The sequence below is a fragment of the Nannobrachium achirus genome (genome assembly GCF_963921795.1).
Source record: "Nannobrachium achirus genome assembly, chromosome: 3".
In the NCBI taxonomy this organism is placed as follows: domain Eukaryota; kingdom Metazoa; phylum Chordata; class Actinopteri; order Myctophiformes; family Myctophidae; genus Nannobrachium; species Nannobrachium achirus.
In genome coordinates, this window is record NC_137812.1 from 77,176,563 (window position 1) to 77,200,395 (window position 23,833).

The following is a 23,833-nucleotide window of genomic DNA, read 5'->3' on the forward strand; positions in this document are numbered from 1 at the left end:
TAAAAGAATAGGACTATAGCTGTTTAATTCATGAATTCATTAATTCATTCATCAGCCTACAGCAAGGTGATGGCAGCCCCCGTATATGCCCCCGGCTGCTGCATGTCCTTGCACTGTAGCACATATACTGTACATGTGTGTGTCCGAAAAAAACATATTTAGACCTAAAAGCTGTCAACATGCCATGTATAGCCTATAGTGCTTCGAGAGCTTTTTTTTTTTTCTTCTTTGGCTAAATTGGCATGACGCATCGCGACAGCGATCACGCATCTATATGAAGCAAAGCAAAACTGCAGATTGATTCATCATAGATCGGGCAATTATGAAGCGATTTTAAAAATTGAAAGAGATCCATCCATGGTCCTGTGAATGTGCTTGCCATGCCGTCACCAGCCATCTACAGTATTCATGCACAAATTACAGCAATCCGCTCTTGCCAACCTATAATAATTAAATAAAAGAAATCGCCGAAGTCCCATATTAGCGTGATATCTTTCATGGGGGAGCCATATGACTGGTACAGAAGAAGGAATGGATTTTTTGTTTTGTTTTAATCAGACCAGAATGAAGAAATGTGGCTGAATTATAGGGTAAATAGGCCTATATGCTGTTTCTTGTGAAGCATGGCTGCTGCCGCCCAGTCTCATGTGGGCATAAACATGTCATTTAGCGCATAAAAGGTGAAGAAAGCACGTCTAAGGATATGCGCTATTTGTTTGAGTTACTCGACCTTCATAATTGCACTGGCCGCACAACGCAGGTTGATTTACATAGGTTACCTCCCCAACCCATGCCTTAAATATGCGTGCGGGCGCCGCACAACGCATTGATAAGACTTAGCTCCCACGTCTTAATTGCAAAACAACGCATATGAGGGTGTTGTCGCCACAATCATATGCGACCGGACTTAAATAATACACGAGCGCATAGAATACCACGTTCAAAATTGGGCCCCTTAACCTCAATGTCTCTGAGGACACCCTGGTGTAGTCTCTGTTAGAACACACCACACCTTAACCTCAATGTCTCTGAGGACACCCTGGTGTAGTCTCTGTTAGAACACACCACACCTTAACCTCAATGTCTCTGAGGACACCCTGGTGTAGTCTCTGTTAGGACACACCACACCTTAACCTCAATGTCTCTGAGGACACCCTGGTGTAGTCTCTGTTAGGACACACCACACCTTAACCTCAATGTCTCTGAGGACACCCTGGTGTAGTCTCTGTTAGAACACAACACAATGTCTCTGAGGACGCCCTGGGGTAGTCTCTGTAACAACCCAACACAACCCAACACACCTCAATGTCCCTCAGAACGCCCTGGTGTAGTCTCTGTTAACACAGAACACCCTGGTGTAGTCTTTGTTAACACAGAACGCCCTGGTGTAGTCTCTGTTAACACAGAACACCCTGGTGTAGTCTCTGTTAACACAGAACACCCTGGTGTAGTCTCTGTTAACGCAGAACACCCTGGTGTAGTCTCTGTTAACACAGAACACCCTGGTGTAGTCTCTGTTAACACAGGACGCCCTGGTGTAGTCTCTGTTAACACAGAACACCCTGGTGTAGTCTCTGTTAACACAGGACGCCCTGGTGTAGTCTCTGTAACAACCCAACACACCTCAATGTCCCCAAAATAGCAGGACTGCATATCTGCTATTTTCAACTGAAAGAGGGCCTGGTTTGGGTTTATCACCCGGGAGTAACTACAACGTTCAATGCCCTGTCAGAGCATTGAATGGAGTAACTACAACATTCAATGCCCTGTCAGAGCATTGAATGTTGTAGTTGCAGCCCTGATGAAAAACTTTCTGTCAATAATCTCAAAGTAATGTTTTGGGGAGCGTATAACTAACTCATAACTCAGCGTCCTTTGCTCGCTCACACACACGTACAGCAAGGGTTAACCCTAACAGCAATATTAAGAATAATGCACTGTGTTAGAGTTTACTGACTAATAGTCCCTTTACTGTACACTGATGGTAGTGCTGTCAATCACAGTCTATGAGGCTATATGAGTTTAATATGCAACACACTGTTATACAATATGGAGGGGGGGGGGGGGGGGGGGTGTCCCTGCTTCATCCCTCTGTCATCTAAGGCAGGGGTCTTCAAAGTGGGTGACGGGGCACCCTGGGGTGACGGGGCACCCTGGGGTGACGGGGTGACGGGGCACCCTGGGGTGACGGGGCACCCTGGGGTGACGGGGCACCCTGGGGTGACGGGGCGACACCGACCCACAAGGTAATTTGAAAATATTTGGAATTTATTTGGACACTTGAGAAAATATTTAGTATCATTTTAAAGGAGCTATAGTCAACTTTTTCTTGAAAAACGGATGCTAAAATAAAAATAATGTTTCGAAAATATTTTATAAAAAAATAAGCTTCATATATGTGTTTCTATTCAAAAATGACCACAAAAAGCGTAAAATAATGATAAAATAATCATTTTGGCCATTGTCAGACTGACACTTTGTTTACATTCTAGTCTATAGACTAGGATGTAAACAAAGTGTCGGCCCTACAATGAAAAAGTTGACTATAGCTCCTTTAAACTTGAAGTACAAAGTTATTTTCAGTCAGTTCTAACCAAAATGGCTGTTATCTCAACGTTTTCCTCGCAACATAATCACTAAAATATCGTCACTGTCGGGCAGAAACCTTGTATCTCCAAGTTTCAAATGTGTACGTCTTTTGGTAATTGCTGAACTGTAAAACTGTCTGTGCTTTTCCTATGCAAACTGACAAGAAAGTATTCAACCAATCAATCAATCAATCAATCGATAAATCAATGGCAAATTATACTTTTGTACTTTTGCTCAGGTCACATTTTGAATACAGGTGATGTTTTATTTGACTTGTAATAAGTATACATTTTGCTGCTACTTTTACTCAAAGTGAGTAAAACAAATGAGTACTTTTACTCAAAGTGAGTAAAACAAATGAGTACTTTTACTCAAAGTGAGTAAAACAAATGAGTACTTTTACTCACAGTGAGTAAAACAAATGAGTACTTCTCCCACCACTCATCTCTTGTTGAGGGGTTAGGGTTAGGGTTAGGGTTCTAACCCTAACCCTAACCCTACCAGGGGTGGAAAAGGTACTCAAATGTTTTACTTTAAGTAAAAGTATCAATATTGCAATATAGAAAATAAATACTCTGTTAAAAAGTCCGGAATTGAAAATGCACCTGAGCAAATACAAAGGTAAAAAAAGTACTCATTGTTCAAAAGGCCAAAATGTATACCAAGCTGACGTGGTTAATGTATGTTTTTTAAAAATCTAAATCTACAAAGTCGTAGTAGTAGTAGTAGTAGTAGTAGTAGTAGTAGTAGTAGTAGTAGTAGAAGTAGTAGTAGTAGTAGTTAAACAAATCTAATGAATGTAGTGGAGTAAAAGTACAATATTTACCTCTGAGATGCAGTGGAGTAGAGGTAAACATATTGGAAATTGGAAATACTCAAGTAAAGTACAAGCACCTCAACATTGCACAATAAGTAGTGTTTAAGTAAATATACTCAGTACAGTGTTTAAGTAAATATACTCGGTACAGGGTTCCCACACATTTTACCAATTAATTTCCAAAACTTTTCCAAAACTTTTCCAGAATATTTAACCCAATTTCCAGGACTATATAACAATAATTCAGCTCAATAACGAGTCGCTAATACTCCTATGCGTAATGCCCAAAGACAGGTAGTGTTTGTCAGTGGTTCTCAACATTTTCAGGCCGTGACCCCCGAAATAATCATGTTTTAACTGGGGACCCCCCCCCCCCCCCCCAGCCTGACGAGCACTAAGAGTTGAGGAGTTTTGTATAACACCTTGCTATTGTGAAAATAGCAGATCTACATGCTCTCAACGCCTCGCGTTTGCGAGGCGTTGTGAGCATGTAGATCTGCTATTTTCACAATGTCTGCCTCTTATATATCTGACAATTTGGCCCATGTTTAATTTGTCATTTCAGAGGTATTAACAAAATCAATAACCAAAGACAATGCATAGCTATTTTTTTCCAGGACCCTTGATCAATTCCAAAACTTTTCCAGTACTGGAAAAATACTTTTCTAATTTCAAAATATTTTCAGGAATGTCATGACCGCGGGAACCCTGGTAATAATCAAAATCTACAAAGTAGTAGTAACTAAACAAATCAAATAGATGGAGTAGTGGAATAGAAAGTACAATATAGTAAATTGGATAATATTCAAGTAAAGTACAAACAGTAGAGTACTAACTAACAGTAAAGTACAAACACCTGAACATTGCACATCAAACCGTGTCCTACTGACCATAGAGCAGGGGTCTTCAACAGGGGGTCCGGGACCCCTAGGGGGTCCTCAGAGTTACTACAGGGGGTCCTCCAAATCTTTGAGTGACAGGAAGTTTTTTTTTTTCTCCTTTTTTATATTAACCACTTAAACCCATAGTGTCCATATACCGAGAGCTTTAGCCAAAAATAGCCGATCTACAAGCTTGTAGATCGTCTATTTTCGGGAAAGAGGTTTGGTGTAGGGGAAAAAGAGCAGACTAAGTACAGAGTCGAAGGTCAAGTATTGACGGTTCAAGTGGTTAAATATCTGAAAACACAAACTGACATGAATCCAAAATACACTGACGATTGTGCTGTCAAACAATGAAACTATATGGAGGTTGTGGGGGTCCCTGCTGCATCTCTCTCTCTCAGCTAAGGGGTCCCTGCTTCATCTCTCTCTCAGCTAAGGGGTCCCTGCTGCATCTCTCTCTCTCAGCTAAGGGGTCCCTGCTTCATCTCTCTCTCAACTAAGGGGTCCCTGCTTCATCTCTCTCTCTCAACTAAGGGGTCCCTGCTGCATCTCTCTCTCAGCTAAGGGGTCCCTGCTGCATCTCTCTCTCTCAGCTAAGGGGTCCCTGCTTCATCTCTCTCTCAACTAAGGGGTCCCTGCTTCATCTCTCTCTCAGCTAAGGGGTCCCTGCTTCATCTCTCTCTCAGCTAAGGGGTCCCTGCTGCATCTCTCTCTCAGCTAAGGGGTCCCTGCTGCATCTCTCTCTCTCAGCTAAGGGGTCCCTGCTGCATCTCTCTCTCAGCTAAGGGGTCCCTGCTTCATCTCTCTCTCAGCTAAGGGGTCCCTGCTTCATCTCTCTCTCAGCTAAGGGGTCCCTGCTTCATCTCTCTCTCAGCTAAGGGGTCCCTGCTTCATCTCTCTCTCTCAGCTAAGGGGTCCCTGCTGCATCTCTCTCTCAACTAAGGGGTCCCTGCTGCATCTCTCTCTCTCAGCTAAGGGGTCCCTGCTGCATCTCTCTCTCAGCTAAGGGGTCCCTGCTGCATCTCTCTCTCAGCTAAGGGGTCCCTGCTGCATCTCTCTCTCTCAGCTAGGGGGTCCCTGCTGCATCTCTCTCTCTCAACTAAGGGGTCCCTGCTGCATCTCTCTCTCTCAGCTAAGGGGTCCCTGCTGCATCTCTCTCTCAGCTAAGGGGTCCCTGCTGCATCTCTCTCTCTCAGCTAGGGGGTCCCTGCTGCATCTCTCTCTCTCAGCTAAGGGGTCCCTGCTGCATCTCTCTCTCAACTAAGGGGTCCCTGCTGCATCTCTCTCTCAGCTAAGGGGTCCCTGCTGCATCTCTCTCTCAACTAAGGGGTCCCTGCTTCATCTCTCTCTCAACTAAGGGGTCCCTGCTGCATCTCTCTCTCAACTAAGGGGTCCCTGCTTCATCTCTCTCTCAACTAAGGGGTCCCTGCTGCATCTCTCTCTCAACTAAGGGGTCCCTGCTGCATCTCTCTCTCTCAGCTAAGGGGTCCCTGCTGCATCTCTCTCTCAACTAAGGGGTCCCTGCTGCATCTCTCTCTCAACTAAGGGGTCCCTGCTGCATCTCTCTCTCAGCTAAGGGGTCCCTGCTGCATCTCTCTCTCAACTAAGGGGTCCCTGCTTCATCTCTCTCTCAACTAAGGGGTCCCTGCTGCATCTCTCTCTCAACTAAGGGGTCCCTGCTTCATCTCTCTCTCAACTAAGGGGTCCCTGCTGCATCTCTCTCTCTCAGCTAAGGGGTCCCTGCTGCATCTCTCTCTCAACTAAGGGGTCCCTGCTGCATCTCTCTCTCAACTAAGGGGTCCCTGCTGCATCTCTCTCTCAGCTAAGGGGTCCCTGCTGCATCTCTCTCTCTCAGCTAAGGGGTCCCTGCTGCATCTCTCTCTCTCAGCTAGGGGGTCCCTGCTGCATCTCTCTCTCTCAGCTAAGGGGTCCCTGCTTCATCTCTCTCTCAACTAAGGGGTCCCTGCTGCATCTCTCTCTCAACTAAGGGGTCCCTGCTTCATCTCTCTCTCAACTAAGGGGTCCCTGCTTCATCTCTCTCTCAACTAAGGGGTCCCTGCTTCATCTCTCTCTCAGCTAAGGGGTCCCTGCTTCATCTCTCTCTCAACTAAGGGGTCCCTGCTTCATCTCTCTCTCAACTAAGGGGTCCCTGCTGCATCTCTCTCTCAGCTAAGGGGTCCCTGCTGCATCTCTCTCTCTCAGCTAAGGGGTCCTTGCTGCATCTCTCTCTCTCAGCTAAGGGGTCCCTGCTGCATCTCTCTCTCTCAGCTAAGGGGTCCCTGCTGCATCTCTCTCTCTCTCAACTAAGGGGTCCCTGCTTCATCTCTCTCTCAGCTAAGGGGTCCCTGCTGCATCTCTCTCTCTCAGCTAAGGGGTCCCTGCTTCATCTCTCTCTCTCAGCTAAGTGGTCCCTGCTGCATCTCTCTCTCAGCTAAGGGGTCCCTGCTGCATCTCTCTCTCTCAGCTAAGGGGTCCCTGCTGCATCTCTCTCTCAGCTAAGGGGTCCCTGCTGCATCTCTCTCTCAGCTAAGGGGTCCCTGCTGCATCTCTCTCTCTCAGCTAAGGGGTCCCTGCTGCATCTCTCTCTCTCAGCTAAGGGGTCCCTGCTGCATCTCTCTCTCTCAGCTAAGGGGTCCCTGCTGCATCTCTCTCTCTCAGCTAAGGGGTCCTTGGCTTGAAACGTTGAAGACCCCTGCCATAGAGTATATATATATAACTGACCTGACAACACAGGCTAACGTTAGCCACCGTTAGCTCCACGGCTAACGCTAGCTTCCATTAAAACCTCAACAGTTTGTTCTGTTCATTCTGCTATCATTGTGTTTGTTCAGTTCAGTGTTCCAACCTGCTGGTCCCAGCTCTGCTTGGCGTGGACCCCCACCACGGACCCCCTGTTAGCCACCGTTAGCTCCAAGGCTAACGGTAACCCTAACCCTAACGCTAGCTTCCATTAAACAGTGTGTTCATTCTGTGTTAGTTCAGTGTTCCAACCATAGAGTATAAAAGGTTCCAACCTGCTGGTCCCAGCTCTGCTTGGCGTGGACCCCCACTACGGTGCTCACTGTGAGGACCACCGACACTCCGAGGACCACCTTGGAGGTTCTGGACATGCTGCTCTGTTGTCGTCTGGAGGAGAGCCAGGGGGTCCGCGTTCACTGCTGCACCAGGATGAGAGCCAGGGGGTCCGCGTTCACTGCTGCACCAGGTTGCAGGGGAGGAGGACTGCATTCACTGCTGCACCAGCCATGAAACATGACGGAGGACCGTCATGGAGGAGGATTCACCTCGCTTGGAGCACCAGGATTCTAAAGCGTCTACAAACTACACAAACATTCACATTTAACAAACAAAGAGCTTAATAAAGTCACAACACATTGTACATTTTGGCCGGCATGGTGTTCTTTAATAAGAAGCCTTTTTATCTGATATTCTTTCTGTTTTCCCATGTATTTCCATAATTGAACACTGAGATGTGGGCGCGGCCTCGCAAAAAATGGGTCCGGAAATACATGGGAAAACAGAAGAATATCGGATAAAAAGGCTTCTTATTAAAGAACACCATGCCGGCCAAGATTTACAATGAGTTATGACTTTAATAAGCACTTTTTTTGTGAAATTTGAATGTTTGTGTAGTTTTAGACGCGAATGGATTCTCGTCCTCCAACCAAGGTGAATCCTCATCCATGACATGTGTCATGGCTGGTGCAGCAGTGAATGCAGTCCTCCTCCCCTGCATCCTGGTGCAGCAGTGAACGTGGACTCTAACCCTAACCCCAACCCTAACCCTAACCCTAAACCCTATCAGCGAGTTCTCCTTAACGCTGTGTCACTGATGATCCGCTGCACTGCACAAAGCCTGCTCAGCCTCTCTTCTGTAGTAAAAATATCAAACACACTTTCTCTGCTCACCAAAACAAAGAGTGTTTTATGGAGGAAAAAGCCTGCTTTCCTTAGTGGCAACACTCTGAGCCCACCTCACCTCTAAAATACACTTTATGGACAGAAAATAATATTTTTCACCGGAAGGTGAAAATCTGGTCAATGGACATTTCTATTGACAGGATCTGTAGAGGGCGCTGTGGAGTAGCTAAAATTCCCAGTGAAATGTCATCTTTTCTGTCCATAAAGTGTATTTTAGAGGTGAGGTGGGCTCAGAGTGTTGCCACTAAGGAAAGTAGGCTTTCAACTCCATAAAACACTCATTGTTTTGGTGAGCAGAGAAAGTGTGTTTGTTATTTTTGGACCAGACGAGAGGGTGCACAGTCTTTCTGCGGGTGCAGCGGATGTGTTGTGCCCTGCACTGCCCACTGTCGTTTCCCCCCCTACTGACTTGGTTTAGCCCATTGACTCTGTTTCTACACACAGCTGTACTTGGTTTCTCTGATTTGTGTTTGTGCTCCTACTTAAGTTGCCCAGAGTTTTTCACTCGTTGCTTTTGCATTACCCATGTTAAGACGTGGCTCCCTGGGTTCCACCTGTCGTTTGCCCTGCGAGGCTTTAAGTTTGTACCCGTTCAGTATTTCTACTGCCCTGTGAGGTGAACCTCGTTTTGTTCCTGTTTTATTCTACTGTACTGTAAGTCCGGCCCTGTGTAGTTTCCGGCTGTGTTTTCTGTTGTTTTACTACAGTAAAGTTTGTTGTTGCCACCTATACCACCTCTGCATCATAATTCTGCGCTCATTCTAGCCTCTGGGTCCCATGCTTAACAGAATGCAAAAGCCTACAGCAGATAGTGTGGAGTGTGGTAGGTGTGCTTGAGTCTCACGGCAAGCGGTTTCGATATTTTTGCGAGCGTCCTTTATTTAACGGACCGTATGGAGGCGCTCGAGACGAATGTCGCCGGCCAGTTGGACGTGTTAATGACAAGGCAGGTTTTCATGGAGAATCGTCTCCGTAGTATGGAAGCAGCGTTCCCCAGAGCCTCTTCGAGTGAAGTGGCTGGGAAACGAGAGGAGGGGGTAGACCACCTACATGTGGTTGATTCTCCGAAGACTTCTCTGCGGTGTTGGGCTTCCAATTCCAGCGTCTCCTGTGACGTGCGCCTCAAGCATCGCCCCGCCGGACCTGATTACTCCTGCCCGTCTGCGTCCCAGCGTCGCCGCCGAGCCGAGAGGAAGGCTCCCCTGGTCGAGTCCTCGACCGCAACCCACCCCCGTCGTCCGATGAGGACTCTTTGTCGGCACGACGGGCGACCCAACCCCGCACCTCGGTGCCAACCCGTCCCCGTCCTGTCCCGGAGGTGGTCCAGCACGAGCCTCACTGGGAGCCACAGCCTGGCGAGCGGCGCCAGCCCTTTGAGGAGAGCGGCGCATGAGGCAAGGCTGCTGTCTCTACTGTGGGCTCAAGGGCCATTTCATTATTTAGTGTTCTACGAGGCCTGTAAGGCCCTTCTTTAGTTCAGTTGTTCCACCCGCTGTTCTCAGTTGTTTTAGTCTAGGTTCCAGCTAGCTGTGTTTTTTTGTTTTGTCTCCTCTGATTAGTTCTCTGCCGGCTTCTGAGTCCGGGCTCTCTGTTTGAGCTAGTTTTCCAGTGCTCAGCCCTTAGCTGTGTTTTTTTTGTTCTCCCTACCGGCTCCTTGAGCTGTAGTTTCTGTTTTTTCCCTGCCTTACCTGTTTTTTTTAGCTCCTTCCGTTTTCGACTTTTTTTATTTCGTTTCCAGCTGCTTAAATTTTTATTTTGCTCCCTGTATTGTTTTTGTCTGCCCTTTTGATTCCTGTCTCACCTTTTTGTTTTTGCCTCCCCCTGTATTTTCCTGTGTGAGTGTGTGTGTGTGAGGTTGCTCCGTTTTGGACTTCTTGTGTGAGTGTTTCCTTTCCTGCTCGTCGTCAGACCCCCCCTTCCCCACCCCCGGTCAGCTGTGACGAGGTGCTTACGAGGCCAGGTTGGCGTGTTGCCCAGGTGGAGCCCGGGACCCTCTACGTTGGAGGGTCTGCTGTGTTATGCTGTTTCCTGCTGCTGCTTTCTCTGCACTCAAGACTCGCTGTTGTTCCGGTTCGTTCTCCCTGGGGGGCCTCGCACTCATCCTTCAGTCTGCTGGGGTTCCTGTCCCGGTGCCGCCCCGGCTCTGTGTCTGTCGGGGTTTCCCGTTCTGTCGGGGACTCCGACCCGTTCGGTGGTGTCCACCAGCTCAGTTCCTGTCCCCTGCTGTACGCCTTGGATGGGTTGCCCCCCAGGTTTTCCCCTCTGCCCTCTATGTTCTTCCCTTCTACCCGGAAGACGCCCCTGCCCCCGCCCCCGCCCTGAAGACTTTTTCCCCTTTCGTTTTGCTGACCTCTCCCCTCCCCGTTTCCACGCTGGGACGCCTGGTAGTCGTCCCTTGGGAGGGGGGTACTGTTGTGCCCTGCACTGCCCCCTGTCGTTTCCCCCCCTACTGACTTGGTTTGGCCCATTGACTCTGTTTCTACACACAGCTGTACCTGGTTTCTCTGATTTGTGTTTGTGCTCCTACTTAAGTTGCCCAGAGTTTTTCACTCGTTGCTTTTGCATTACCCATGTTAAGACGTGGCTCCCTGGGTTCCACCTGTCGTTTGCCCTGCGAGGCTTTAAGTTTGTACCCGTTGAGTATTTCTACTGCCCTGTGAGATGAACCTCGTTTTGTTCCTGTTTTATTCTACTGTACTGTAAGTCCGGCCCTGTGTAGTTTCCGGCTGTGTTTTCTGTTGTTTTACTACAGTAAAGTTTGTTGTTGCCACCTATACCACCTCTGCATCATAATTCTGCGCTCATTCTAGCCTCTGGGTCCCATGCTTAACAGGATGTAGAGTAGGCCTAACATACTAACGGGGGCTGTTAAGTATGACATCATTTTGTAGGCAGAGGAGAATTTCTGCCCCCAGTTTCCATGAATCTTTTTACTATTTTTACTATTTACAAATTTTTATTCTCTTTGTTGTTGAAAGGAAAGTGTTAGAATTATACTTTAGTCGTTATTTTTGTCTCGGATCTGTTGAAATAGCGAGGGACAGAAAATGCTCTGGGGGCAGAGTTCTCCTCTGCCTACAAAATGATGTCACGGCTTAAAAGCCCCCACCAGAGCAGTGTTTCTCAAATAGGGGTACGTGTACCGTAGTATGGAAGCGGCGTTCCCCAGAGCCTCTTCGAGTGAAGTGGCTGGGAAACGAGAGGAGGGGGTAGACCACCTACATGTGGTTGATTCTCCGAAGACTTCTCTGCGGTGTTGGGCTTCCAATTCCAGCGTCTCCTGTGACGTGCGCCTCAAGCATCGCCCCGCCGGACCTGATTACTCCTGCCCGTCTGCGTCCCAGCGTCGCCGCCGAGCCGAGAGGAAGGCTCCCCTGGTCGAGTCCTCGACCGCAACCCACCCCCGTCGTCCGATGAGGACTCTTTGTCGGCGCGACGGGCGACCCAACCCCGCACCTCGGTGCCAACCCGTCCGTATCTGTTGAAATAGCGAGGGACAGAAAATGCTCTGGGGGCAGAGTTCTCCTCTGCCTACAAAATGATGTCACGGCTTAAAAGCCCCCACCAGAGCAGTGTTTCTCAAATAGGGGTACGTGTACCCCTAGGGGTACACAGGGGTACTGCAGTGGGTATGTGAGGAAAAAACTAGAAATGGGAATAGCGTATTTTATGGTCAATGATTGTCTCCACCAGCCGAAGGCTTGGGGGAGAGTATGTTTTCCCCTCCGTCCGTCCGTGTGTCCGTCCGTCCGTCCGTGCGTCCGTCCGTGCGTCCTCGCAGTTTGTGTGCAGCTAATCTCAGTCACCGTTGGCCCGGTCGCTGCCAAAGTGAGCACACACATTCCCTGGATGCCAATCTAGTTAAACATTGTGTGAACCTGCTCGGATGCAAATAGTTAAACCAAATTACAACAAGCAATGTTGATTTATGATGTTTTATTTTAAACATGTTGGAAGGGGAACTGGACTTTTGATGTAGCCTAAACTTTTTCTAAGCAGTCGGGGGGAAGGGGGGGAAGGGGGAAGAGGGAAGGACTACTGCAGCCAGAACAGTTTGAGAACCACTGGACTAGATTTACTGTTACACTGCCTATCAGAACAGATTTACTGTTACACTGCCTATCAGAACAGTTTACTGTTACACTGTCTATCAGAACAGATTTACTGTTACACCGTCTATCAGAACAGATTTACTGTTACACTGTCTATCAGAACAGATTTACTGTTACACCGTCTATCAGAACAGTTTACTGTTACACCGTCTATCAGAACAGATTTACTGTTACACTGTCTATCAGAACAGATTTACTGTTACACTGCCTATCAGAACAGATTTACTGTTACACTGCCTATCAGAACAGATTTACTGTTACACTGTCTATCAGAACAGATTTACTGTTACACTGTCTATCAGAACAGTTACACTGTCTATCAGAACAGATTAACTGTTACACTGTCTATCAGAACAGATTTACTGTTACACTGCCTATCAGAACAGATTAACTGTTACACTGCCTATCAGAACAGATTTACTGTTACACTGTCTATCAGAACAGTTACACTGTCTATCAGAACAGTTTACTGTTACACTGTCTATCAGAACAGATTTACTGTTACACTGCCTATCAGAACAGATTTACTGTTACACTGTCTATCAGAACAGTTACACTGTCTATCAGAACAGATTAACTGTTACACTGCCTATCAGAACAGATTTACTGTTACACTGCCTATCAGAACAGATTAACTGTTACACTGTCTATCAGAACAGATTTACTGTTACACTGTCTATCAGAACAGTTTACTGTTACACTGTCTATCAGAACAGATTTACTGTTACACTGTCTATCAGAACAGTTTACTGTTACACTGCCTATCAGAACAGTTTACTGTTACACCGTCTATCAGAACAGATTAACTGTTACACTGTCTATCAGAACAGATTTACTGTTACACTGCCTATCAGAACAGATTAACTGTTACACTGTCTATCAGAACAGATTTACTGTTACACTGTCTATCAGAACAGATTTACTGTTACACTGTCTATCAGAACAGATTTACTGTTACACTGTCTATCAGAACAGTTTACTGTTACACTGCCTATCAGAACAGTTTACTGTTACACCGTCTATCAGAACAGATTAACTGTTACACTGTCTATCAGAACAGATTTACTGTTACACTGTCTATCAGAACAGATTAACTGTTACACTGTCTATCAGAACAGATTTACTGTTACACTGCCTATCAGAACAGATTTACTGTTACACTGTCTATCAGAACAGTTACACTGTCTATCAGAACAGATTTACTGTTACACTGCCTATCAGAACAGATTTACTGTTACACTGTCTATCAGAACAGATTTACTGTTACACTGTCTATCAGAACAGATTTACTGTTACACTGTCTATCAGAACAGATTTACTGTTACACTGCCTATCAGAACAGATTTACTGTTACACTGTCTATCAGAACAGTTTACTGTTACACTGTCTATCAGAACAGATTAACTGTTACACTGTCTATCAGAACAGTTACACTGTCTATCAGAACAGATTTACTGTTACACTGCCTATCAGAACAGATTACTGTTACACCGTCTATCAGAACAGATTAACTGTTACACTGTCTATCAGAACAGTTACACTGTCTATCAGAACAGATTAACTGTTACACTGTCTATCAGAACAGTTTACTGTTACACCGTCTATCAGAACAGATTAACTGTTACACTGTCTATCAGAACAGATTTACTGTTACACTGTCTATCAGAACAGATTAACTGTTACACTGTCTATCAGAACAGTTACACTGTCTATCAGAACAGATTTACTGTTACACTGCCTATCAGAACAGATTTACTGTTACACTGCCTATCAGAACAGATTTACTGTTACACTGCCTATCAGAACAGATTAACTGTTACACTGTCTATCAGAACAGATTTACTGTTACACTGTCTATCAGAACAGATTAACTGTTACACTGTCTATCAGAACAGATTTACTGTTACACTGTCTATCAGAACAGTTTACTGTTACACTGCCTATCAGAACAGTTTACTGTTACACCGTCTATCAGAACAGATTAACTGTTACACTGTCTATCAGAACAGATTTACTGTTACACTGTCTATCAGAACAGATTAACTGTTACACTGTCTATCAGAACAGTTACACTGTCTATCAGAACAGATTTACTGTTACACTGCCTATCAGAACAGATTTACTGTTACACTGCCTATCAGAACAGATTAACTGTTACACTGTCTATCAGAACAGATTTACTGTTACACTGTCTATCAGAACAGATTAACTGTTACACTGTCTATCAGAACAGATTTACTGTTACACTGCCTATCAGAACAGATTAACTGTTACACTGCCTATCAGAACAGATTTACTGTTACACTGTCTATCAGAACAGATTTACTGTTACACTGTCTATCAGAACAGATTAACTGTTACACTGTCTATCAGAACAGATTTACTGTTACACTGCCTATCAGAACAGAGTAACTGTTACACTGCCTATCAGAACAGATTAACTGTTACACTGCCTATCAGAACAGATTTACTGTTACACTGTCTATCAGAACAGATTTACTGTTACACTGTCTATCAGAACAGATTTACTGTTACACTGCCTATCAGAACAGATTAACTGTTACACTGTCTATCAGAACAGATTTACTGTCTCATATGCTGCCATTTAACAATACCTTCGTACTCTTTAACTGCCATTCGTCTCCATAGACTTCCATGTAATTCATAGTGCACGGATCATGCACACCCATGCCTAGATAATGCACCACGTGTGTCCACATTGCTCACAGCTTTCAAACAAAAAAATCCGAATGGAAATCCGTTCAGGCATTCATGAGATAGCAGCCATTATGTTTTACACTGTTGTGAGCTTGGAGGTCTGCTACCTGAGTTGTATGGGGGTTGTATGGGGGTTAAACAAGCAATTTCGCGATCGCTATCATGCCTACTAACGTTTTTGGGGTCCCAAAACATTTTTTGAAAAAAAATTTTTTTTGAAAAAAAATATTTTTTTTTTCAAAATGGCGGAAATTCTCGGGTTCCTCGGGCGTGGCAGGGAGGGACATCGCGAAATTCTCGGGTTCCTCGGGTTTGGCAGGGTATGAGTTAAGGCCTCTCCATACTTCGACAGAACCGAACTTTTCGGTTGAAAAATAAACTTTTTTATTTTTTATCTTTTCCGAAAAAAAAAGCGTTGGATGTTCATACTTCGCTCCTGTTCGGGGGGTTCGGGGAAAAGCGTACACCACGCTGCGTGTGGTGTAGGAGGCGGCGAGACGCATTGTGAGGAGAAAGAGAACAGGAGAGAAGAGAGAGAGAGAGAGAGAGAGAGAGAGAGAGAGAGAGAGAGACAACAACAGCAGCGACGGCGGAGATGGAAAAGTTGGAAGCGGTGGCACGTATTGTGGAGGTTATGGAGGAGGAAGACGAGGAGGCAGAGGAGGAGAAGGATTTTGCCCTGCTTTGTGCAGCTGAGGAGGAGGCGAGCACATCTAGCCGGCGGGGGTCCGAGCCACTGCAGCTGGATGAACAGCTTTGGGACAGTGTTGTGGCCACCAGCACCCGTCTTCTTGTGAACACACATGTGATCCAACCAACCAATCACGTTGGCCGTTTCACCGAACATGATTTTGGCGAGTGACAGCATCTCGTAGTGCAAATTTCAGAACTATTGTTCGGAGAAAAAGCATTCCAGAACTTTCGAGGAATTAAATTTTATAGTTGAAAAGGACCTTTTGACCGAAAACGGCGGTTTCGGTCAAAGTATGGACAGGCCTTTACACTGTCTATCAGAACAGTGAGCCCCGGGGGTTTAGTAGGCTCAGTGCCGGTCTGGATCCCAAGGGGGGTCCCCAAATTATTTTGGAGGGTCCCCCATATGATTAACCTAATGTGCAACACTAGAGGTTCGCGGGCCTTCGGCCCGCTCACATCTAGAGTCCACGCCCGCTAAAAAAAATAAAATAAAATAAAATAAATAAGTAAAAAAAAGTAAAAAAGAAAAAAAAAGTAAAAAAAAAAAAAAGAAAAAAAAGTTTAAAAAAAAAAGTTAAAAAAAAAAAAATTGGGGGGGGGAACTATTGTGGCGGAACTATTGTGCCGCAGCGCACATTTCCGGTTGGACATATTTGACCGCCGGACGCACTGGAGAGAAGTGACTGTTAAGCCTCTGCTATTTCTCTGCAGCAGGCACATGCAAACACAGTGGTGTCAAATTTCACTCTCTCTCGCTTGCCCGCACCCCCTCCCCTGTTGCCTCCTCTCTCTCGTGCTTAGCGAATGAGCGGACGGCATAGGGTTAGGGGTGGTACTCCTTACGTCCTAGACCTATGAGTTGAAGTCGATGTAAAGGGGGCGTGAAGTGGGATGCGGCTCTTAGAGGAATGTATATATAAGATGGTTTTCTCTCTCAACAGTAAACAAACCAACATACCTGGCTGCACATTTCTGAAGTGACAATTTAAGGACTTTTTAATAGCTCTAAAATGACTAATTATACATTGGCCAAATGATCAAATATTAGAGTCAGAAATTGTAAAAATAGCCGATTTTCACAATAGAACCGTGGACCAGCCGGACCACCATCTGAAAAATATTTTGGACCAGGGACCCCCGTAACATTTACAAGTGTTGTTAAAATATGTGAAACATAAACAGAACTAGAACTGCTCTCTGTCGAGGTGCCAACTAGGTAGGCTCCATGTATGGCCTGCTTGTGCTCCATCAGAGCGCGCCAGGAGGTGCGCTCACCACTGGCATCACCAGGAATGCTGGTCCCTCATTGGCTGTTAATGATGAGGTTGCCAGAAATGCTGGTCCCTGATTGGGCTGCGGGCTTAAACACACCTAAATACGCCAAAAGCAGTACTTGTGCGCTCTGCTGACGCAAGTAAAAATCACACCCAGTGTGAAGTGAGCAGTACTCAAAAATAGCAGATCTGCAAGCTCATGTGTAGCTTGTAGATGGGCTATTTCCAAATATATAGGTTTAAAGTGAAGCTGTAAGCTCCTCAGTGACCCCTGGGGACTCCCAGGACCCCACTTTAAGAACCACCATGGTCCAGAGCATTGATTGTCATTGTATGTTAGGAAAGGTTGTTGTTTATTGGATGGATAAAATCACAGCCAGTGAAGTGAGCATCTTAGATCTTATACTACTATAATCCTAGAGGGGTCCCCCATTAGAGGGGTCCCCCATTAGAGAGGTCCCCCATTAGAGGGGTCCTCCATTAGAGGGGTCCCCCATTAGAGAGGTCCCCCATTAGAGGGGTCTCCCATTAGAGAGGTCCCCCATTAGAGGGGTCTCCCATTAGAGGGGTCCCCCATTAGAGGGGTCCCCCATTCGTTGTGCCGAGGTGGCGAGCACAGGAACACTCTAAATCAGGGGTGTCAAACTCATTTTGGGTTGAGGGCCACAGATAGTCTAAATCTACTGGGTTTTCACCCAAAATATTCCCCAGAGGCCTGGGCTGGGCATGTTATAGGCGATCTTTCCTACCTTCAACAGACTTACCGTGACATCACAATCCACCGCTCACTTCAAACTGGGTTTGATTTTTTATACTTGAGGTCTGCGTGGGGCTCCCCTTCCTTTATAAACCCATTGTAAATTCATCAGTGGAGCAGCGATCTGTAAATGTCTGGATGTAAAATTGTGAAGGGGGGGCCTGCTTCTCTAGTTGACATTAATGAGTTAATTTCATTAAGCATCCCACGATTAAGATTGAGAAAATAATAACAGAGGAAAACGACTTCAACTTGGTGAGCCACTTCTTCCCAAGTATCAAACCAACAAAAAGCTATTTTATCTATGATCCACTGAATGGCCATTCTGTATAAAACATATTTAAACAAATAAGCTATAGACCTTTATAGACAGCAGGTAAGAAGGTGGTGCATCTCTTCCCCCTCTTAGCTTTTGTTGGCTCCTGTAGATCTAAAAAAGAAGGATTAGTGGTTCTCTGTAAATCAAACCCCTAAAGACATAATATTCACTTATAGATCTGATGGTTTCCAGTATAATAAAAGTTCTGAACAGTAAAGCTGTTGACAACAACCACTGATCATGTATAAATAAAAATGGAAAGATTTTATAAAAGAAAATGACCGTAACCCTTAACCCTGGTAGAACAATGTGCTTACTGTATCGTCTAACAAATAAAATGCAAAAATAACAAAATTAATTATACATAAGAACAAAATAAAATTATATAAATTACATACCATACAAGGTCACATTTTACAAATCACAGGTCAACTATGTGAAATCAAAACAAAGGGGTGTCCCAGACCAACAGGTAACACCTGAGATTCTTCCTCATTTTCTTCTTCTCAGCAGATTCCAACCAGCAGATCATCTGCTTCTATCTGGTCCTGGTTTCTGCATCGTCCTCCATCACCCCGGCCAACAGCATGACCCCCTATGGTCCTATGGGTCCTATTCTCCTCCATGTTACCCTATGGGCCCTATTCTCCTCCATGCTACCCTATGGGCCATATTCTCCTCCATGCTACCCTATGGGTCCTATTCTCATCCATGCTACCCTATGGGCCATATTCTCCTCCATGCTACCCTAAATCACTAAACTCCTTTACCTTTTTTTTACTATTTAGAAAAACATTTTAAAATACTTCAAATAGCCGGTCTACATCGACACGTTGTGAGCTTGTAGATCAGCTAATTGAACCATTTATGTTTTTCAAAATAGTAAAAAAAGGCAAATAAGTTTAGGGGTTTAGGGTTGAGCAAAATATGGCCCTAGGTGTCTAACAGTCAGAACAGTTATTTGGGAGCAGGTATCATGTCATCAATGGAGTCTCCAGCCTCCAGCTTCATAGTCAGAGCAGTTATTTGGGGGCAGGTATCATGTCTCCAGCCTCCAGCTTCATAGAACAGTTATTTGGGGGCAGGTATCATGCCGTCGATGCAGTCTCCAGCCTCCAGCTTCATAGAGCAGTTATTTGGGGGCAGGTATCATGCCGTCGATGCAGTCTCCAGCCTCCAGCTTCTTCTCCATGTCAACCAGCAGCTTGACTCCGTCTATCACCATCTGCACCAGCTCCACCTCAGAGAAGCCCAGTCTGTCAGCGTTGGAGATGTCAAACACTCCGCCCGTGGCCGCCGTGTCCACGCCGCCGGTTCCGCGCTTCTGGAGCCTCATGTTGGTGAGGACCTCCTCAAACTTAGGGTGCACGCTCATCTTGGGCAGCTTGACGTGCACTCCTGCACGCAGGCCCGTTCCCAGGTTGGAGGGGCAGGTCAGCACGTAGCCCAGGTGCTCGTTCCACATGAACTCCTGTCCTTTGGCTTTGAACAGCTCTTCGATCTTGGTGAGGCCGGTGCAGAAGCGTTGGAAGACCTCCTTCATGTTTCCTCCGTTCTCCATGGAGATGACGCGCAGGTGGTCTTCCTCGTTGACCCACACCAGGAACTTCTTGTTGTCGTTATGCCAGATGCCCCGGCCGTCGGGCCAGTCCCGGCCCATCCCGGCCGACAGCAGCAGAGGAGAGACCGGCTTGTCGAAGAGGAAGTGGTCGTCAATGAGCTGCTGTTGCTCTGCGTCCGTCATGTCCTTGAGAGCGAAGTACTTGCCCTTCAGATCGCCCGTCAGAGATGCCAGAGCTTCGATGGAAAGTTTCTCCACGGCGCGCCTCTCTCCGCGGGTGCAGTGTGGCGGCAAGGAGAGCCCACGGATGCTCCTGCCGGTTCGGACGCGGGAGCTCAGGACGTAGTTGGGATCCAGGTCGTCTCCACCCTTCAGGTTGTCAGGGTTGATGTCGGTCTTGTGTTTGTCTGTGGGTTTGTAGCCTCCGTGCCGGTCCTCGATCACGGGGTCCAGCAGCTCCTTGAAGACCTCGTAGGTCTCCTCGTCTCCGGCCACGCAGCCCACGGTCATGATGAAGGGATGGCCAGGATTGTCCACCCCGGTCTGAATGACATCGTCCACGGTGTATCCGCTGGGGGTGACGCGCTCTCGCAGCGTCTTGTACATGTCCTTGGTCAGGACCTTGGCCATGTGGTTGTTGTGCTTGCTTAGATCTGGGTATTCATCCTCAGCCGTCATTCCCCTGAGGTTCAGTTTGGCCATGTGGGCAGCTAGAGTTTCCACGTCCGACATTCTGTTCAGTGTCAGAATCAGAAACAGGAACAGAATTAATCTTTCAATAGTTGATTGCTCCCCGCTGAGAGAATTCACAAATTCCTTTACTACCTCTGGTGTTTCTACATCTGAAGACATTCGTATCTACGACACCTCTTATATACCGGCCGAGCTCTGATCTGACGTCACACCTAACAGATAGGCTTTATAGCCGATCATTTGTGCCGGAAGCCTTGAAGATTTACAACCTGGCACACGATGGTCGCTCCACTTGGACAAGACTAATTAGTGTGGGTTGCTGACCAAGGCAACACACTATAGTTCTAGACCAGCTTTCTTCCTGGATACGATCCAGACTATAAAAGTCCTGCATTGAGTTCAATGGGGGGGAGTGGTGCAGCTGGAGGATTGGTCATGCTTCACATGACAACCTGGTTATCCAGACAATAAATAGGAAACCGCACTCACAATTTCCCAGAATTGCATTCTTTCTAGTTGTTGTTGTGGGCTCGCCTTAAAGGCGAGAACACTATGTTATCCTCATTATTTATAGAGTGAGTTCCGCCGCATATTTGTGCCGCAGACAGTAGAAAGGCAGAGCCACTATATGAGTATTGGAGTATTGGTTGAGCTTCACATGACAGTTAGCACGCTGCAGAATATAGTCACGTTGGCAAACATAAGAAATGTTTTGATTAATTTGTGTTAGTTATTATTGTGGGCTCGCCTGAAAGGCGAGAACACGATGTTATCCACTATGTTATCCTCATTATTATCCTCAATATCTTCTAATATCTAATATCCAATATATCTTATAATAGGCCAATGTAAAAAGGGTAGCATGTGTTCTTCACCAATCTTAGACCTTTCATGGCAGTCGGACGCTGCATGTATGAATTGAGGCATTGTGTTCCAAAAATGTGTTTTGCTAAAGTCTACCTGCTGGTGGCGCTATAACAGGCCAATTTGAAAAGGGTAGCATTTGTTCCTTGACCTAGTGGGAATATGTGTGGCAAATCTCACAGTAATCGCAAGCTGCGTTGATGATTTGAGGCATTTTGTTCAAAAACCGATCAATCCTGCAAACTTTGGAAGCCAATATTAGCCAATCAGGATGGAATATGAAATATTAGACGAATCACATGACTATAGAGATACTGTGTACTGATTTGCATGATTGTTGGAGAAAATCCGATGGAGTAATAGCAAAGAATGTGTTTTACACAAGTTGTCCTCCTGGTGGCGCTATAAAAGGCAAATGGGAAAAATGCAGGACAAAGGTTTAGCCTCTAGTGAGTGTGCATACAAAGTTTTCCACTTATAGGTGGATTTAAAGGTAAAAACACAAATTGGCCTGTTATAGCGCCACCATGAGGCTGATTTGAGAAATCTGAAGTGGCATTTCTTCCTCGGCCTAGTGGGAATGTGCGCGCCCAATTTCACCAAGATTGCACGCTGTGTTCATGATTTGAGGCATTTTGTACACTTTGCCAATCAGGATGGAATATGGAAAATCCATATTGATCACATGACTGTAGAGATACTGTCTACCGATCTGCATGATCTGTGGACAAAATCTCTAGTAGCGTACAGAAATGTGTTTTGCAAAAATCAGCCTCATGGTGGCGCTAGAACAAGCCCATGTGAAGAATGTGGGGCAGAGGTTCTGAATTGGCATCCAGGGAGTGTGTGAGCTCAGTTTGGCAGAGACCGGGCCAACAGCACCGGAGATTCAATTCAATTCAATTTTATACGGATGCATCCGGACCCTCAATGAAAATAACCCATAAAAAGCACCGCTCACGCTCACTCAACACTTCACACTTCATGTGATGTTTTTACACTACTGTATCTACAGTACTTTCTCTTTAACTGGATCTTAACTGCTGTGCTGCCTCAGGAGACTGAACTTTATAGCGGAATAGTCTCACTGTATCTTAGTATCTACCCTGGTTGGATCATTAGTCTTACTGTATCTTAGTATCTACCCTGGTTGGATCATTAGTCTTACTGTATCTTAGTATCTACCCTGGTTTGCGGGTTCTTGCCATTTCCTTATTTTATTTTTTCTTAAGTTGCTCTGGATAAGAATGTAGCCTATATGCTAAAGGCCTAAATCGTGAATTGCAACAATAGTAAAATAGTATTTTCTTCCTATCGCCAAAATAAAAGTCTGGGTTTCCGAGGCTAGTAAAATAGTAATATAAAGAGATTAAATAAAAGGGCAAGAACTGATTTGGTAGCCAGAAAGTAAGCATTGAAGGTGAACTAGAAGCAGTGCTCTTCTGAGGACAGGTCTCCACCAGGTCAGGTAGGTTATTGTGGCCTCCTGGTGGCGCTATAACAGGCCGATGTGAATTCCCACCAGGTTCTCGACCCAGTGGGAATGTGGTGCAACATTTCCCAGAAATCAAACTCTGTGTTCATAATTTGAGGCATTTTGTTCAAAACAGAGAACTCCTGCATGGAATATGACAAATCAGAAATACGCGTTTCGTTTAGTGATTCTAGAGACACTGAGAACCGATTTGTGTGATCCTTGGACAAAATCTGTAGGAGTGGTTTGCACAAATCGGCCACCTAGATAGATAGATACCTTTATTATCCCAAGGGGGAAATAACAGGTGGCGCTATAACAGGCCAATGTGAACAACACATGTAATCTCTGCTCACAATCTATCATATCACTGCTACGCTGATGACACTCAACTGTTTTTGTCCTTCCCCCCTTCTGCCACCCAGGTGGAAGAGCGCATTGCTGCATGTCTGGCCGACATCTCACAGTGGATGTCAGCCCAACACCTCAAGCTGAACCCGGACAAGACGGAGCTACTCTTCTTCCCAGCTAAGTCTTGCCCCATGCAAGATCTTACTATTTCCATAGATAATGCATTGGTGACTTCAGTTCCGACTGCTAGAAACCTTGGTGTGGTCCTGGACACCCAGCTATCATTTAAGGCACATATTGCATCAGTCACCCGGTCCTGTAGGTTCACACTCTATAACATCCGTAAAATCAGACCGTTCCTCACCCAGGAGGCAGCGCAGCTCCTCATTCAGACATCTGTCATATCAAAACTCGACTATTGTAACTCTCTCCTCACTGGTCTCCCGGCATGTGCACTCAAACCTCTCCAACTGATCCAAAATGCCGCGGCACGACTGGTCTTCAACCAGCCTAAGTTCTCACATGTCTCTCCCCTTCTCTGCAGCCTCCACTGGCTCCCGGTTGCGGCCCGCATGGAATACAAAACACTGATGCTGACCTTCAAAGCAGCCAAAGGTATGGCTCCTCCATACCTCCAAAAGCTGATCAACCCCTACACCCCCACTCGTTCACTTAGATCAGCCAACACAGGGATGCTGACCGAACCCTCGCTAAAAACTCCAGGGCAAAAATCCACTCGTCCGAGACAGTTTGCCCTCTTGGCTCCCAAGTTGTGGAATAAACTCCCTGTCGCACTTAGAACA

The 23,833-nt window shown here is 46.0% G+C and overlaps 1 protein-coding gene across 1 annotated transcript; it reads right to left on the reverse strand.

Annotated features, from left to right (window-relative positions):
- Window positions 1–19,219: 19,219 nt before the first annotated feature.
- LOC308281773 (creatine kinase, testis isozyme-like) lies at window positions 19,220–20,350 on the reverse strand (the record flags this gene model as incomplete). Its single annotated transcript, XM_080722059.1, has 1 exon — window positions 19,220–20,350. The coding sequence occupies one exon, from the start codon at window positions 20,348–20,350 to the stop codon at window positions 19,220–19,222; it is 1,131 nt and encodes a 376-aa protein (XP_080578185.1).
- Window positions 20,351–23,833: the final 3,483 nt, after the last annotated feature.